Consider the following 14,467-nt stretch of genomic DNA (forward strand, 5'->3'; position numbering starts at 1 on the left):
GATTATTCCCGCTTGGAAGGACGACTGCCACGTCTGTCGCTTCAGAGACGCGCGATTTTCTCTTCTCGACGTCACGCGCTGCTCAAAATTACACTTGCGACTGCGCTAAGCCAACCTAACCTAACTTACCCCAACCCAACCGATACATCTTTGCATATGATTGGGCGTTATTCCCTTAAAACCAACAGGAAAAAAAACAAAGGTTACAATGTGACTTGTCGCGTGATATTTAGGTAAGGAAGGAGATCGCGCATCGCGATCGCACATCTCTCTGTGTGAAGCGTCTCGCAGGTGGAGTGGCGCGCGCGAAGGCGAGACCGAAAGAAAACGCGCGAAGGCGAGAAAGAAGCGCGATCGGAGAGGAGAACTGGGTCGCGTTCGCTGCGCGATTCACCATATCCGGATAATTACGGCCGACCGGTATGCGCGCAAGCGTTCGTAATCGCCGCGCGCGTCGCGCTTTGCAAAGAACGTGTCGCGTCGCTTACGTCACTCTTACCTGGCGGAACCGCGCGCGCTAGAGGCCGAGCAAGAAAATCCTCTCTTTTATTAAGTAAGCGAAAAAGTTCGTGCCGTTTTGTATATTAAAAATTAAACAAGAGCGAACATTTTCAGAAAAATGTCACAATTGATGTATGAATGAATGTTATGATTGATATATGAATAAATCATTGATAACTCTTGGTTATCAATAACGGAGGGTCTTCCTGAACGTGCTATATCTTCAAGTCATTTCACAGTTCAGTGGCAGTTTCACTAAATAAATTTTTGAGAGGTTAGGTCCGTAATGGCGCACTGGGCCGTCAGACGAGTGAAGATGGTGAAGATAGAGAGGAGAGGAATCGCAGCAAATACTGCGTCGATGCCGGCTGATCGGGATGCCGTTGAAGTCACAACTTGATCAGTTTTGTCGGCAAATTCCCTTTTCCTGGAATTTCGGCCACAATCGAAAACCAAGCAAAACTCCGATTTTCGGGCGAAACTGACCGTAACTAGAATCGAAGCGAATCGATAACTGTTTGAGATAAATATATAGAGGAAGATTGCCTATATTGGACCAGTTTCCAATCTTTTTTTCATAATTTGCAAGTACTTAATACCTTATTTCTTTCATCGTATTGATATTTAACTAATTTGACTAATTTAAAAATTATAGAGGCAGAAGGATAATATACAAACAATTTAAATAAATATGTGTTTAATTATAATCACAGTTATAATAAATTAAAAAATATTTTTTAATTAAAAAGTAGTTAAAATTAAAATCATATTACATTAAAATTACACAAATAAAATATTTTTGTAATTATTTTATATTTAGAAATTTAACTAAGAAATTAATTAAAATTATAGCTTGATATGAAAAGCTAAAAAAATATTTTTTAATTATAAGAAAAACATTAAGATTGCTTATTAAAATAATTATTAAAATTATAACCATTTTTATATGAAGTTTATTTTATACGAATGTTGACTTTTTATATTCATAAAATTATTTTTTGTCCACATAATTAAAAATTACTGTATTTATTTATTGTATCTTCGAAATTAAACTTACAGAAATAAGATATTTTCGTTTTTAAAAACTTAAATAAGAAATAAATAACTATTGGACAAAAATCTATTCAATTAAAACAAAAAATAAATAGGTAGCATAGAAGAAAATAATAAACATCTTAGCTTTTAAGAACAATAGTGACAGATGTAGTTTTCTTTGGAAATTCCTAAATTATATTACGTATAATTATTCCTAAATTATTACAATATAGGTAATCAATAGTGGTTCGATTTAAGAGACTAGTGTCTTTAAAATTATGGTAGTAAAGTATACACAGAGTAAGGTTATGTCTAAATTATGTCATGCAAATATATCAATTTTAATGTAGAAGTGGCAAACAGCTAAATTAATATATCTTTTGAAATGTCTTATGTAAAATTGGGTAAAACTTACTTCTAAAACTAAAAAAAACCTTTACTTGCTTTCTCAACAAGACGCTTTTGTGCATAAATATTCACTTCCCTCTATTAACTTTATGGCGATAGATGAACCTTGTGTAATATGCAGATGGCGGTAGGCCTTTAAGTTTTATGAAATCCAAAGATGACGCAAGGAGCCGATATAAAATATCAGCAATTTTACTCCAATTCAGCACAATGTTAAGAATTACAGATCAATGTTTTGACTTTAAAGAACCAGGAATTATATATTAGTATAAATAAAAATAATATATAAGATACTTCATCCTCATGTTATCATAAAGGTCTTGGTAATTTTTCGGAAGCAAAACGATATATAAAACTTTTTTTATTATGAAACACTTTCAAAAGGATGAAAGAAGATATTAATTTATACAAAACCTGATGTCATATTCGGCACTTCTAAGTGACAGAAAACATACACTTTGTCGCTTGTAAGTTCTCAGGAGAACTTCCTGACGAAATTACACGTTAATTACAATCATCAAAAGGATCGATGCAGACTTCAGAGCATTAAATTAGCGTTAAGTGGAATATTAAAGTCGAAAGCAGGTAGAAACTTCCACTCGGCAATGGAGATTTAATTTCTACGGAAACTAAAGTCCTACTCAGCGCCTCTAAATGCCAGAAAACGCACAATTTGCCACTTGCATGTTCTTGAGAGACCTCTTGGCAAAACTATGCGTTAAACGCAATCAGAAACGCTTGAAGAATAACAAATTAACGCCAAATGGAATATTGAGGTCAAAAACAAGATCGGAACTCCGAGCCGGAATCATATCTTATATAATGGGATCGTATTTTTTATAATGCTAACCAAATCTAACCTAACCAAACCTTAATACTAACCCACCCTAAACCTAACCTAACCTAACTTTGAGAAAATTCGTGCAGTGATGCATGTTCGTGCTTTAGTGTTATTGAAAAAGGAAAATTTATGCAGTCTACAAGACCGGCATGAAAACAGAGGAGGATGGTCTCTATCAGTTTTGCACAGTCGATTGCAATAATGAATCGTCAGAAAAGTTAAATTGTTTGTCGGAAAGTCTGAAGTTTAGCAACGAGACTCTCTCTCTCTCTCTCTCTCCACGAAAAATTTCCTCCGATCGTGCCCGCCTCCCCTGTATTATTATGCAACTGACGGAGACACGGAATATTAATATGCTGTATCCTTTGTTCCCCTTGGCCCGACTCGGATGCGACCGGTTGAAAAATATCGCCTCTCTCGGAAGCCGCGGACGCGCGAGAGACGCGTTGAGCGCGCGCGTGTCGCGGGTTATTATTATTCAAAAGGACCTTCGACGCCGGCGCGGCCGACCGGCCGGCGTTGCGAAACTCCGCGTTCTGTTTTCTCACGGACGCCGATATCGCATCCAGGCGTTTCATCGCGTTGCTACAGGCGGTGCAACAATCTGATGCGCTCGGGCCGCTCGCGGTGTAATATGACGCTTGAACTTGAGGCTCGGAGCTCCGCGAGCAATTCGACTTGGAACTTACAAGAAGAGGCCCAACGCTCCGAACTCCAGCGCTCGAAGAGTCGGAATATCGAGAAAACTGATTTCGCAGAAAGTGCGGAAAGATTCTGCAATTAGTTCGAGCGTTGAACTGCATAAATTATTTACGCGTAGCGCCGAATAGTTGCTCCGGCTCCGTTGTCCTGCCTCGTAATTCACCCCGGGCACACTTGAAACTATAACTTAACTCGTAAATCACTTTATTTTTACTCCCGTTGTATTTCGTTTAATCATAATTCCGATAACCATTAATTTGGACAATTGCTAATTTATTTTCTCTTTAGAATTTGTAATAATTGTCGAGACCCGTTTTGTCATTCTCACGTGCATCAAAGGGCGTTTCTTGTCCTGTAAATGAATGAGTGAGAATAATAATAGAAGAATGTTCAAGTACTCACACTTTGAAATTTCGCCACTCGACTATAATGCCCCTCGAAGCTTCAGAAATTCAGAACTTCGAAACGACCGGCTTTGAGCGCTTTCTTACAAAAATCACTCCAATTCACATAACGACGCATCTCTCATTTTTAATGGACGTTGAAGAAAACTAAAAGATATGAATGAATACTTATTAAAGATATGAATGATATAAACGTTGATGAAACTAAAAGATATGAATGAATTATTATTAAAGGTATGAATGATTATTCACTCAGAGGAACGAGCGAATACAATATTTAAAGAAATAAATAAACATTACGAAACGAATATCCTCATTGTTCATACTTTACTATTACGCACATGTCATTATTTTTATCATTATTATTTCATTACTATACAAATATTATTATTAATATGTCGCTAATATTTCTGCCATTGCGTATAACGTAACTGATGTGAACCTGGCAAACAATTTAATAAAAAAAAATTATAGTTTTTGGAAGATCCTGTACTTCTGGTTCCTTTGAGATACAAACGATTTGAAGAGAGGTACAAACGGGTACAAACGATTCTCTTTCGAATGGCGTTGGCCGTTTTGCGATATCTAAAAAATTGACGAAAGTACCTCTTGGACGTTTTTTGAAGAACCTGTACTTCCGGTTCCTTTCAGATACTAACGATTTGAAGGGAGGTACAAACGAGTACAAACGATTCTCTTTCGAATGGCGTTGGCCGTTTTGCGATATCTAAAAAATTGGCGAAAGTACCTCTTGGACGTTTTTTGAAAAACCTGTACTTCCGGTTCTTTTGAGGTACAAACGATTTGAAGGGAGGTATAAACGTATACAAACGATTATCTTTCGAATGGCGTTGGCCGTTTTATGATGTCATATACTTGCTTGCTGGCTATTTTTCCGCCTATCTTTTTATCCTTCGAGGTACAAACGAAACAAAAAGTGGTACAAATAGGTACAAACGAAGTATTAGGTGTACAAATGAATAATCCAATTTTTTCAGTTACATTCAAGGTTTATTTTAAAAGAAAGTAAATTAAATTGTTCAATCAAAGTATTCGCCGTTGCTTTCTATAACTTTAAGCCATCTTTCAGACAGCTGATGAATTCCATCTCGGAAAAATGTTACGTCTTTGGACACGATAAAGCCATTTTCGGATCTCATCCACTGATTGGAAGTGCATATCGGACAAGGCGTGTTGCATTGACCGGAACAAGTGATAATCGGATGGAGCAATGTCTGGTGAATACGCTGGCCGTGCTGCAAGACGTCCCAGCCAAGACACATTATGGTGTCTTGTATTGGAAGCAATGTGTGGCCTGGCGTTATCATGCAACAATTTCACTGGACTGGTTCTCCTTTGCCAGTATACGGGCGTTTTCGTTCCAATTCTTGACTCAAGCAGATTAATTGACGTTGGTAGCAGTCCGCAGTAACTGTTTCATCCGGTTCCAACAACTCATAATAAAGCACGCCCTTGATATCCCACCAAATGCAGAGAAGAACCTTCTTTCCGAAGCGATTGGGTTTCGCGACCGATTTTGATGATTCGCCGGGATTTACCCATGACTTTCTGCGTTTCGGATTGTCATAGAGTATCCATTTCTCATCGCCCGTAACGATTTTCCACAAGAAAGCTGCTTTCGACGCTGCTTATTGAGAAGAGAAAGACACGCTGCCACTTGTTGATTGTTGTTGGTTTCAGTGAGTTCATGCGGTTAGGCACCCATTTTCCTTCTTTCTGGATCTTTCCCATCTCATGTAGACGTTTGGAAATCGTTTGCTGCGTTACTCTCAACTGTTCTGCAAGCTCTTTTTGTGTTTGTGCCGAATTCTCAGCGAGCAGTTGTTCCAAATCATCATTATCGCACTTCGGAGGGCTTCCAGGGCGTTGTTTGTCGATTAGACTGAAATTACCGCTTTTAAACCGCTTAAACCAAAATGCGCACACATCGTACGATATAACACCTTCGCCGAGAAAGGAACAAATCGATTCGCACGCTCTTGCAGCATTTTTTCCTCGTTGGAATTCGTAAAGAATGCAGTGTCGGATATGCACCTTATCTGTTGTCATTTTCGACTGTACTGAACTGAATACTTTTCAAGGTTATGTTGGGCCTTTCGCCAAACTATGTGTTCTTTTTAATAGTTATATGTCAACATTGCATAATCACAAAAGAGCGGGAAAATCTATTCAATTTAAAATTGATTTCATAACTGCTTAAAATAATTTGAATTATTCATTTGTTCACCTAATACAATCGAACCGTATTGCGAATTTTTTTTTATCAAATTTTTATCAAATTGCTTGCCAGATTCACGTCGGTCATAACGTATATTTTTTTTTCAAACCTGTCATACACCGCGATAAATGCGGATTGAAAGAAGTTTACCATAACTTAATTTGTTTTTGTGAGTGTAAAATGAATGATGCAACATGAAGCCATTGAATATTAATCCTCCGGATATAAATTGACAAATAATTTTTACAATTATCATATTAGTAATAATTTTAACAGATATAAGTTAAGTTAACGATTAATTTACGACGTTCAAAGATTTTATTCCAAGAAAAAAAGATTTGTGTAACTTTGGAATTACAATGGAGTTACATCTATCTGCTTATGCGTATACAATTGAGGTTAAGAATATCGATACATCAGCATACGTGACTTCGAAGTCACATGGCGTTTTAGAAGGTTAAGTCACACACGTCGGATCGCGCAATCGAAGACACGATACTACTATGGCGGGCGTTCGCCCTTGTTTCAGGTATTAACGGAGAGGAATTTTCAAGAGGCACGGCCGCGGATGTTGTCGCGCTTGAACTGGTTGCAAACGATAGCGTTAGGACTGCTGGCCGGGCTCCTGTGGCTGAGGCTTCCGCGGACAGAAGCGGCCCTCCACGACATCCAGGGCTGGATGTTCTTCAGCACCACGTATTGGATGCTCTTCGCGCATTTCGGCGCGCTTTCCAGCTGTGAGTTGAGTTGTCTCATTCCCACTCGTGCGCATGCGCGTTCTCTTGGCGCGCAACGTTTCCATCGTGACGTTTCCATCGCAGCGAGATGCAGGGGCTGCGATTATCAGCCGGACAATGACGATACGTGATAATACCGCATCGCGGAAGGATGCAAGTCGCATAGGTTTAGAAAGAGCGATCGCGCGGGGAGAACTCGTCCTCCCGATGGATTAGCGGAAACGGGAATGAGGAAATAAGGAGGGGGCGCGCATCTCGCGCGAATGAAAACTCGCAGTATTGCGGGAGCAAGGGGGAGCGCAGCAAGTCGATTAGCTATATATGATTTTAAGATTAGATGGTAGTTGCTAGATTGTCGGATCGTCGATGGCTCGATATTGGTAATCAGTAATTGGTTGGGAGAGTTCATTAGATCACAACGATGTCTCGGGCCCGATACCGGCGAGCAATCGTTGACTATGCGTTTGAAACTATTTAGTTAGTCCAGTGTGAATATTTCGGGCAATGTTTGCCGCTTTGCTTGAATGATATTATTGTAAGAATAAATATTCGTAAATATTTATCAATGTTTATATTACTAATATATATCATATTTAATCAGTAATAATATTGATAAATATTTATAAATATTTGTTATCAATATCGATAAATGTTTCTCAATATGTGCTATTAATATTATTATATACTAATTTTATTATGAAAAAGATGAGTAAACAGAATACAAATATGTGTGCGGTTATAATAATAATGAGCCACGTCTCGAGATCGTATGCGGGTTTTTCAGTTAAATCACGATTACGCGCAGCATCATGTACGATTCAAATAGAAAACCCAAGTCTAACTTTAACTTAAGCTCCGAGTGTCTCATGTGAGACAAGTTTCAAGTGAGACACTCAAATCCGGAACGTAGAATTTAAATGTGAGCTTTTTCAATTACAAATATCATGCCACGTATATGATTGAAATGGGAAACTCAAACGTGCAGCTTTCTAAATCCAGGCCTGAGTCACGTGTGAGTTCACGTGTGAAGCGAGTTTTGTGTAACGATTATTAATAACCAAATATGCAAACACATGTAACAAGAGCGTATGCGATAAGTGCAGACGCGAGCGGCCCAGAAGATCGATGTTCGTTTGACGTTCGAATGTCGGTTCTTTGCCGAGATAAAACTTTCCAATGGCGGCGCACGGCTCTTCGTCGGTGACGGCGGCAGCGCGCGCATAGCACATTTGCAGTGCGTTCACACCTCGGGCATAACACCTCTCCCCTCCCCGGCGACGCACCCAGTTGCAGAGAAGCAAACGGCGTGCAACATTGTGTCGCCGGGCCTCACAGGCCCCGTTTGAGAATCGCCGCTCGTCGATATCTCCGCGCCAAGTGGTCATAGCGACGTGGGACAAATTGCGTTCGAAAACTGAGAGCGTCGCGCTACCGACGAGGTGCCTACGAAGGCCTCTCGATGCTACTGAATGATTCTGCGGCGGCAGAATCTATCGACTTCGCGTCGCGTAGGTGAAACCTCCTTCCGAATTGGAGATAAACCGGCGAATAAAGGCGCGCGATTTCGCTCCTTGTAGTCGCGAAATTATTGATTTAACGACTTGGCGAACACTACAGTGAGCTACTGCGACGAGGATATAAAACCGATTTTAGCATCACCTTCGGCTTGCCGTAAAGCGCGCGCGTCGCGCCGGCGAAAGAGGCGTGACAGGGGGAGGGAGGGAGAAACAGGCGTGAAGATAATTCTGAAAATAACACGCGACGACGCGTTTTTCCAGTTCCCCCGGAGCGCGAGGTGATCAACAAGGAGCGCCTGTCAGGATCCTATCGGCTCTCGGCCTACTACCTGGCGAAGATGGTCGGCGAGCTGCCGCTGACGGTAACGCTGCCTGCGGTCTACCATATCATTAGTTACCCGATGTTAGGCTTCCAGAGTCCGGCGGTCTTCGTCACGCTGCTCTTGTTTTTACTGCTCAACACCGTGGTCGCGCAGGTACGTGTGCGTTTCCGCTCCGTCGCTTACTTGCGCTAAATCTCACGGTTATCGCGTACGCGGACGAGGCACGCCAGAGGGGCTGTGCGAATCGGGGTGGCTACATACGACGAGAGGGGAAACGAGAAGAGAAAAACAGTCAGAGGAGGGGGGGAGAATCCAGCCTGGGGGATACCTTTGCGCCTATTCTTCACACAAGCGGCAAATCAAAGTGCCGAAATTTTGCTAAATCCTGCACAGCAAAGTGAATTTTCGAAACAATATCTTTCTCTTCTCCTCCTGTGCAATTGTTAATTACCATATACGTGTTGAATTTTTTATATTACTTTTATATATTATTATATATTATATATTATATATTATATTACTATTATATATTATATTCTATATATAGTTTTTCTCTTTTCTTTTTTTATATCATTTGTGTAAGCAGGTGAATAAATTAATTTGTTTAAAACTAGGTTAGATCGAAAGGATCAATGATCTATAAAATTAACATTATTATTTTTACCACTGATAATTATCTGCTCGTTATCACTTTTTTCTCAAAAAATTGGCTCTTCGACACTCGGAACCGACAAAAAGCAGACTTTTGCGCAGACATAACATCATATTAGATAACTCTTAGATAAGGCATCTTCATCCATTTTCAAGTTGTAAATCATCTAAGTATATTCATCTTCAAGATGAGGAACGTACTTAATATTTCTTCATCTAGATAAAGATAAAGATAATCCCACTCGTTCATCTGGCTGATCGTTTAGATAATCTAGGTTATCTAGATGATCATTGGCTGACACCGCCTAGGCCGGTGTGTCAATCCGACCGCTAACCTTCTCTCCCTTTTCCTATCGGGCGAGCCTTGAATTTTCACGACGTACTTACAGAGCGTCGGCTTCTTCGTGGGCGCATGCTGCCTCGACCTGCAGGTGAGCATCACCGCGTCCGCCCTCTACACGCTCGCGACGCAACTTTTGGGCGGCTATCTGGCGACGGCGGTCCCACCGTGGCTGGCGTGGGCCCGGTACGCGAGCATGGTGCACTACGCCTATCAGAACATGCAGATTTTGGAGTTCGGAGTCGGCGAACCGATCACGTAAGACTGTGCACTGAATGTACCTTATCTGCCGGTTATTTTTTCGCGCTTTTGACGGGCAGCTAAGGAAAGACGGTGGCTCTCGTATCCGCAGAAATGGCCGTTTTCGGGTTCTTACTTCCGCCTGCACGGAATTGGCTCTGTTTTTCTTCTTTTTTTTTTTTTTTTTTTTACCGTCGACTCATGAATATTTTCTCTCGTAGCAAGAAGTGAGATTATTGGCCAGAAAGAACTCGACGGAGACTCGCGTCTCTGTAGATCGTTCCGAGCAACGAATTTTCGGAACGCTATGTTTTGCTTCTTCGTTGAGAACCGGCCATTTTGTATATACGAGGTGCCGTCTACCCCTGCCTATCATCGAGTTCGATTCTCTTTCAAAACGAGAAGCATGTTCGAATACAAACAGCCAAACTCGAAGACTCAAACTTTAAATCGGCTGCGCCGAATCGTTCTTCGGTCGCAGTAGATTTTGCTCGAAAATTACTCAGACGTTATTAGAGCGGAAAGTCATCGACATAAGAATGTCTGAACGGAGCGTCCTACGAGGAGAAGGTCCAATTAGCGATAAAGGGCAGGTTACGGTACTTGGTCGGTTCCTCCGTCGCGCGGCTTCTTCGAGTACGTTCGGCTTTACTCGAGCTTGCGGTGGAACGGTGTGACGTTTGTGCCCAAGCGAAGTAGCACTTTCGAAAGAACTTGCCACGCCAATTTATTGCGGCTTGTCAATGTGTCGCAAGATGTGCGCAAAGTGCACACGCGCGCGCGAGCTGAGTGGTCCCAAGTGCCGTAACTTCTCCCTTACCGCAAATCGCCACACTTAAAGAAAACTTTACCGATAGATTATCGTCGCTTCTGCCAACTTCAGAGGTCATACACCGGTTGCACAGAATTACAAGTGCTTTTGCACGATGAAAGTACGCGCGGGGCTGAATCGGGGCATTGCTCGATATGTCGCGAAAACGACAAAAAATTTCAAGATTGACATGTGCCGAGCTGCCAGTTAACGTGAATATTCTCCTGACATGCAAAAGATTCGCGGCTTGCACGAAATCTTGATGCTACTTTCGACTTCAATGTTCCTTCCATTCAACGCTAATTTAACATTCCGAAGAGCTTTCACCGACCTATTTTGATTCTGATTAATCTGCAGTTTTGCCGAGACAATTAATAACACAGGATAACCACAATAAAACAAGGATTTTGTTCCGAAAAGAAGACCAACATGTTTCCTACATATTTTGACGTGCTGAAACAGAATTCGTTTTCCAAAAATTTGTATCACGTCATACTTATGAGATAAACATAGTAAGAGGGTCCAAAATCACATAATTCATATCGCAAATTAAAATAACGTAGATTATAAGTTCTTAGATAAATTCTTATCTATGTAAAACCACAATCATAAACCAACCAATCATAAACCAAACCAAGTCCCTTGAACCCTTAACCCATAAACCCCAAACCCATAGACTCTAAACTTATATATCCTTGAAGTCAAGATGTGGCCAGTGAAGGCAAGGCGCAGATAAATTATAAAACTATAAAAAGAATCGTCGAAACTATATCGAATTATAATAAATTAGGATGTCTTATGAATTAAAAATTGCATTTTCTCCGCTCTCATCTCGACTACTTTCTCGAAAATCTAGGACACTGTAATAAAGAACAAGGTGATCGATTTCACCAAGATCCGAAGGAAATTAAGAATATATATCAAGGTAGATGAGACGAAAATATGATGGCGGATTGCTATTGGTTACTGAAAAGAGACACGAGAAAGAAAGTGATGCATAAAAGGAAAGCAAAGCGACCCAAAGGTCATATTTGAAGAAAAAAAGAAATACGTACAAAAAAGTAAAAAAAGGAGATTAAGTTGTTGGTATATCTGTATCTTGCCCTCACTGGCCGGATTAATTCCAGATCTTGCCTTTACTAGCCGGATCATTTCGAGATCTTACCTTTAAGGATATATGAGTTTGGCATTGAGGATTTAAGGGATTTGATTTGGTTGGTTTGTAGTTTATGATTATGGTTCTATGTACGAGGGTAGTCCCAGAAATACCTGACCTGACGTACAGATAGCGGCTGTTGTTTGAAAAGAATGACTATGGTAGAAAGTACCAACCTTATAAAGCTTAAGTTTGAAGTTTGACGACGCTACGTTGTTTAGTATTTGTTTGGCAGCCATCAATAGTGAACGCTCTCAGTGAATTTGTAAACATGGAAAAAATTGATCATCGTTATGTGATACAATACTTTCATTTAAAAGGCCTCAGTCCAATCAATATGAAAGCGGAGCTAGATCCTACTCTGGGGGAGTCTGCTCCTTCGTTTACAACAGTAAAATATTGGGTGGCAGAGTTTAAACGAGGCCGTACGAGCTGCCAAGACGAACATCGCAGTAGTCGACCAAATGAGGTGACCACGTCAGAAATGGTGAAGAAAATCCACAAAATGGTATTGGATGACCGTCGATTGAAAGTGCGCGAGTTAGCAGACATGGTAGGCATTTCAAAAAGTGCTGTACATCGCATATTGACCGAAAATTTAGACATGAGAAAACTGTGCGCAAGATGGGTGCCGCGATTGGAACAAAAACAGCGTCGTGAGGATGTTTCAATTGAGTATTTGGCGAAGTTTCGCAACAATAAAGCCGAGTTTTTGTGTCGATTCATAACCATGGATGAAACATGGGTCCATCACTTCACACCTGAGACGAGGGAACAGTCAAAACAATGGACCAAGGTGGCTCGATGGCTATTTTGAGGAGCTCGACGATTCCCATTATAAACAGGGTATCGAAGCTATTGAACATCGCTGGGAAAAGTATATTGAGTTAAAAGGAGACTATGTAGAGAAATAAAGATATTTTTTCCCAAATTTTCTGTGTTTTCTTTGTTATGTCAGGTACTTCTGGAACTACCCTCGTACTTTATAATTTGCGTTATTTTAATTTGCGATGTGAATTTGTGATTTTGGACTCTCTTACCACATAATGTGACGCGATACAAATCTTTGGGAAACGAATTCTGATTCAGCACGTCAAAATATGTAGGAAATAGTTGGTCTTCCTTCCAGACCAAAACACTTTTTTTATTCTGTAGTCCTATGTTATTAGACAACCCGAGTCGGAAATGAAGCTAAGATTTCGACTCGGCTGTCGAGAGAGTGTGTTCGCTAGGAAAATGTTCAAACAACACGCTGTATACCTTCACTGGATTTAAAAGCCTGAAAATGTATAACAAGTGTTCAGAAAGATTTCCATATATACGTGTGCTTAAGTGTCCCGCTAAATGGGCTAAATTAATGTAGAAGAAATAGCGATCGATCGTGTCTGTGTTCACTTGACAGATATTTCGATGACCGCCGTTACGTTGTTACCGATCACTCTCGGAATTCGTCAATTTATTTTTGTGCCCCTCTTTTCGGTAACAGCACAGTGACCCGCACAGCAGTCTTAATATTCTGTGCAACCGAGTTATTAAGATTTCTTAACTAGTAGAACTTTTAATTAACATTGGATTATTACAGAATTTTTTAATCGTAACGGGTTTATTTGAATCTTTTAATTTCATTTCTCGACCTACGGTTCAAATATTGATTTATTACTTATTGATTATTTAATATGATTAATCTCAGATAACTAATCTATCTGTGATTAACATTATCAGTTCGTGAAAATGTGCGACGTCAGTTGAAAACACGAGTAAAATTAAAGTTTTTTAATTTAATAACAGAAATATTTTATCCCATAAGGAAAGAGGATAAATAAGATTGAAAAGTTACATTTGTTATCGAATACATTTGTTAACTGAAGCATTTGCGGAACAAACATTCCGATCATCATTTTTACGAAAGATTAGTTACCCAGGGTTAAAATTTACCAATGACCTTCCACCGAACGCTGAAGCTATCGCGTCTGTGCGCATGCTCCGTCCGGATATCCTTATGTCGACGTACCAAAAGAAGGAAAAAGAAAATTCCGCGATCGAAGGCAACGCTGTAGTGGCAACGACTGACCGAGCGCGTAATCTTCTGTACGACAGATGCTCGCAACAGAGCAAATTCGCCGAATGCAAAAACGGCACGACGATACCCGTTTCCGCGATTCTGGAGAGCCAAGGCGGAGCGAAGGGCTCCGGTCTACCGATGTGGGCGAACACGGCGGTGCTTCTGGCGTTCCTGATCGTTTTCCGGACCCTGGGCTACCTTGTCCTGCGCTATTATCGTGTACCAAAATGAGCGTGCCGCCAGCCACGCAAGTAGCCACGCAAATTCTCCACACCGACTACTTTCGCGCGGATCTTCAGTTTTACTATTACTATTACTGTAAAATCACGCCGCCGCCGCCGCTGTCGTCGTCGGTCGTGTGTCTCGTTATTGTGTCGGGAAAATAATCGGCCGCGCGCGCGTGTTCGTCTCGACGCGCATCCCCCTGGGGAATCCCCCTCTGTCCCTTTGTCTCTTTCCATCTCTCGTCGTGCGCTGTCGAATGTCTGTAAAGTTTTTCT

The 14,467-nt window shown here is 40.8% G+C and overlaps 1 protein-coding gene across 1 annotated transcript in view; it reads left to right on the top strand.

The window, feature by feature from the left end:
* E23 (ABC transporter G family member E23) overlaps positions 1 to 14,461 on the top strand; it is a 272,519-nt gene extending 258,058 nt beyond the window's left edge. Inside the window, exons 10-13 of the mRNA XM_011143333.3 lie at positions 6,660 to 6,867; positions 8,646 to 8,860; positions 9,748 to 9,956; positions 14,003 to 14,461. Of these exons, the coding sequence (XP_011141635.1) occupies positions 6,660 to 6,867; positions 8,646 to 8,860; positions 9,748 to 9,956; positions 14,003 to 14,198 (828 nt within the window). The 3' untranslated portion in view covers positions 14,199 to 14,461. The remainder of the gene's footprint in view (positions 1 to 6,659; positions 6,868 to 8,645; positions 8,861 to 9,747; positions 9,957 to 14,002) is intronic.
* Positions 14,462 to 14,467: the final 6 nt, after the last annotated feature.

Source organism: Harpegnathos saltator, unplaced genomic scaffold, assembly GCF_003227715.2.
Source record: "Harpegnathos saltator strain DR-91 unplaced genomic scaffold, Hsal_v8.6 scaffold26, whole genome shotgun sequence".
NCBI classification, from domain to species: domain Eukaryota; kingdom Metazoa; phylum Arthropoda; class Insecta; order Hymenoptera; family Formicidae; genus Harpegnathos; species Harpegnathos saltator.